This window comes from Laccaria bicolor, genomic scaffold (genome assembly GCF_000143565.1).
Source record: "Laccaria bicolor S238N-H82 LACBIscaffold_77 genomic scaffold, whole genome shotgun sequence".
Lineage (NCBI taxonomy): Eukaryota > Fungi > Basidiomycota > Agaricomycetes > Agaricales > Hydnangiaceae > Laccaria > Laccaria bicolor.
The window spans coordinates 118,246-121,293 of record NW_001889948.1 but is presented as its reverse complement, the minus strand read 5'-3'; the positions used below and the strand labels follow the sequence as shown (position 1 = coordinate 121,293).

General features: G+C 50.6%; 2 protein-coding genes across 2 annotated transcripts; both read right to left on the bottom strand.

Moving 5' to 3' along the window:
• Positions 1-424: 424 nt before the first annotated feature.
• LACBIDRAFT_316712 (uncharacterized protein) lies at positions 425-755 on the bottom strand (the record flags this gene model as incomplete). The annotated part of the gene is made up of 2 exons (XM_001889994.1): positions 425-538; positions 591-755. The coding sequence occupies 2 exons, from the start codon at positions 753-755 to the stop codon at positions 425-427; spliced, it is 279 nt and encodes a 92-aa protein (XP_001890029.1).
• A 2,021-nt stretch (positions 756-2,776) lies between these two features.
• On the bottom strand, positions 2,777-3,031 carry LACBIDRAFT_316710 (uncharacterized protein; the record flags this gene model as incomplete). The annotated part of the gene is made up of 1 exon (XM_001889993.1): positions 2,777-3,031. The coding sequence occupies one exon, from the start codon at positions 3,029-3,031 to the stop codon at positions 2,777-2,779; it is 255 nt and encodes an 84-aa protein (XP_001890028.1).
• Between the last annotated feature and the right edge of the window lie 17 nt (positions 3,032-3,048).

Genomic DNA, 3,048 nt, shown 5'->3' with positions numbered 1-3,048 from the left:
AATACAGGCTGATGTTATTGAGCTCGAACACCGGTCTTATGTCCCCCTCTCTGCAGGCCCCCTATACAGGTGAGCAAGCGCGAGGGCGCCGCCCAATCAATGATCGTGAGCCACAGAAAATTGTTTGGGAAGAAGCCACCGTGGACAAAACACATGCCAGTGGCCACGTCGCGAGGTAAGGCAGCGAGCATGTCTTCAACCAAGCAAAGCGGAATATCATGGCCCAAAAATTGTTGATGGCACTCGACAAAGTCCGACACGCTGGAGAACGGTTGTGGGAGGCGGCGCCCTCCAAAGTAGCCAGAACTCGTTGCGATACTAGTCACCGGCTATCGACCCGACGACGGTTGGCATAACCGCTATCTTGGCTTGAATAGATTGCAACTGGGAAGCAACAGTATCGATTTCCTCTGCAGTCATTCTATCAATGACTTTGTCCAGCGAAACGCCGAGAATCTTTGGTCGACATGTTTCTAACCCACACCCGCAGAAGTACAAGATGAGTTGTGCGTTTTGACAGAGCAACATTGAACCATTCCTAGACATACCATAGGATCAGTAAGTAGCAACATATAAATCAATACACGCACCCTGTGTTGGCTACCTTGCCTGTTCCCGTTCAAGCCAGGGTGAAGATAAAGATGCCAAGTCATCCCCTCCTCGTCTTGCTTCGCAACCACGTACGCTCTAACTTGAAAAATTGAGCGCCAGCACTTCTTCTCGTTGGGAACGTCCAGGATTTCAGCAGCTGTCATCCCGGCTGGTGGGTATCTGGTATCCCCAAACTTCCGGAAAATAAGGTTGTCAACACCGGAAGGAGAGTATTAAGTTCCGAGCACGCTCATCGACTACCGCCCATTCATTGGGATTGAACCTAAGTTGTTGAAGGTTAACGTTAAGCGCCACTTATTGAGCGAATTTCATTTCGTTGAAAAGCGTACTGGGATGGAATGAATCAAAGGGAATTTGGCCAGGCGAAACATTGCCGACTCGTAAATGATGAAGGAAAGGACAAGAATCAACGCTTTGATCGGCGAGCACGCGCGGTACCTTCTTGCTGAAATTCCACGTTCACGGCGAAGAAGGCATCGTTTGGACCTATGGTGGTAGTGAACAGGTGAACGTTCTAGACAACTCAATCAACAAACATACGGCAAACATTACGACTCATTTCTCCTTATCATCCACTCCTCAAGTTCGTCTAACATCATGGCCTTGAGTTGCACCACAAAACAGCTTTGTGACAAAGGTACGCCTCTCGAATTTTGGACTTCTTTCTTACAATGTCAAATTGCTACACCCACAGAAGTGCGAGATGATCAAGTCCTGCTATGTAAAGGCCTATTCACAGGCCACCACTCTCGGAAACACACACCAGATCTTCGTACACAACCAGTACGTCAGCGTAAAGCAGAACTCGTTGAAGCACTATGCGAAACCCCCCACATAAACCCACCATAATCGTATGATTTCGACCCTTCCCCGCACTCCCTCGTCCCTCCGGATCCTAATCCTGCCATCCGAGTTTACATGGCCGACCTAGTGCCAGTCATAATATCGAAGCACCCTCGTCGAGAATTCAGTGAGGTTTCAACCGCCTCTGCCTCGACACCATGCAGCTGTTCGAGGAAGTTGTCTGCACGCATTGATGCTGGTGTAGAGGAGGAGGAACGCGACCTCGATTTTTCCAGCCAAAGCCGCACGACGACGTAGCCCATCTTGGGCCAAATCACGCAGATTGACGACCAGAGGCTGGGAATGGAGAATGCAAGCGTGCGTCAGTACGAACAAACATGGCAGAGGGAGATGGCGCTCGTCCCGGCCCTTCCAATCCTCCAAAGTTTTCCTTCCGCCTCAATCCCCCATTCCACTTGCATTCCACTTTGAATCCCGCATCTTCCGCCTCAACTGTCTCCCCCCCCCCCCCACTTCAAATTCTATCAAACCTTCATCCAGACCCTCATCCAAACCTCCATGTACGCCTTGGACAACATAAACTTTGCCTCGTCATTTCCGCGTGATCGCCACGCGAAGTCCTTCCTCTGTTAGAACCGACGTGCTCGATGCTGGGTGGGCGAACCGCATGCCTGAGGATGTTGTGCTTGATTTCAGGTTTCCATGCCAGGGTTTCCGTGAGCCTGAATGACGTGAAAGGAAGTTGAGATCCAAAAAGGTTGGACTTGGGACTCAATCTCTACTCCACGCAATACGCACATAATCTCTCGGAATTGGGGATCACCTTTTTGTTGTGCTTCTCGAGGCCAATCTCAGACGGCGGATGCGAACGAGAGGGAGGAATGTTGATGCGGACCATGTTCGTCCGTTAAACCGTTGCAGTGTATCGTGCATAATAGGGGTGTTGTTCCCTCTTTGGACTCTTCGACGTTGACTTCCTCTTCGACGGTGCCATTCGCTCCTGCTACGGTGAATTCGCCTTCAAACCGGCCTTGTCCAATTCGTCTTCGACCCCCACTTCGTCGGGTTCCACTTCGGATTCTGAACAAGGGAAAGGAGCATCGCAGACTGCCCACAAAGCAGCCACCACCGGTTCCATCTACCTCCACCATCTTTGAATACGACCTGTACTGCCACTACGTCCCGGGCCTCGTCGGCGAAGGCCTCTTTCGCATCTTTTAAGCCTCAATAAAGAAGGCCTCAGCTCCTCCACTTAAACTCCATGGGCCTCGTCCAAAAAACCAACACCATCCATGACTTTCATGAAGATGTCGATCAGCAACGGTATTGCTGGCCTCGTGGGTTCAAAGAGACAAAAGACCTATATGAGCCTGCGGCTCTGTAGACAGGACGGGGGTGTAGATTGGGGTGGCCTCAAGTTTGTGGAGATTTCGTTCTTGCGCCATTCGGTGAGTTGTTTCTTGCGCTTCGCCCCTTTTCTGAAGCTGACTATTCTTGCCATTAAGGACATCGTGGCATTCACCACCATCTGACTTCTTGACCACTTGGTGGGACAAATACTTCCCTCATAAAAGTTGGCCCTCCGTTCAAATGGCAAGTGTGAAAGTGGTGTCATGTGAGGTCTTACGGTTT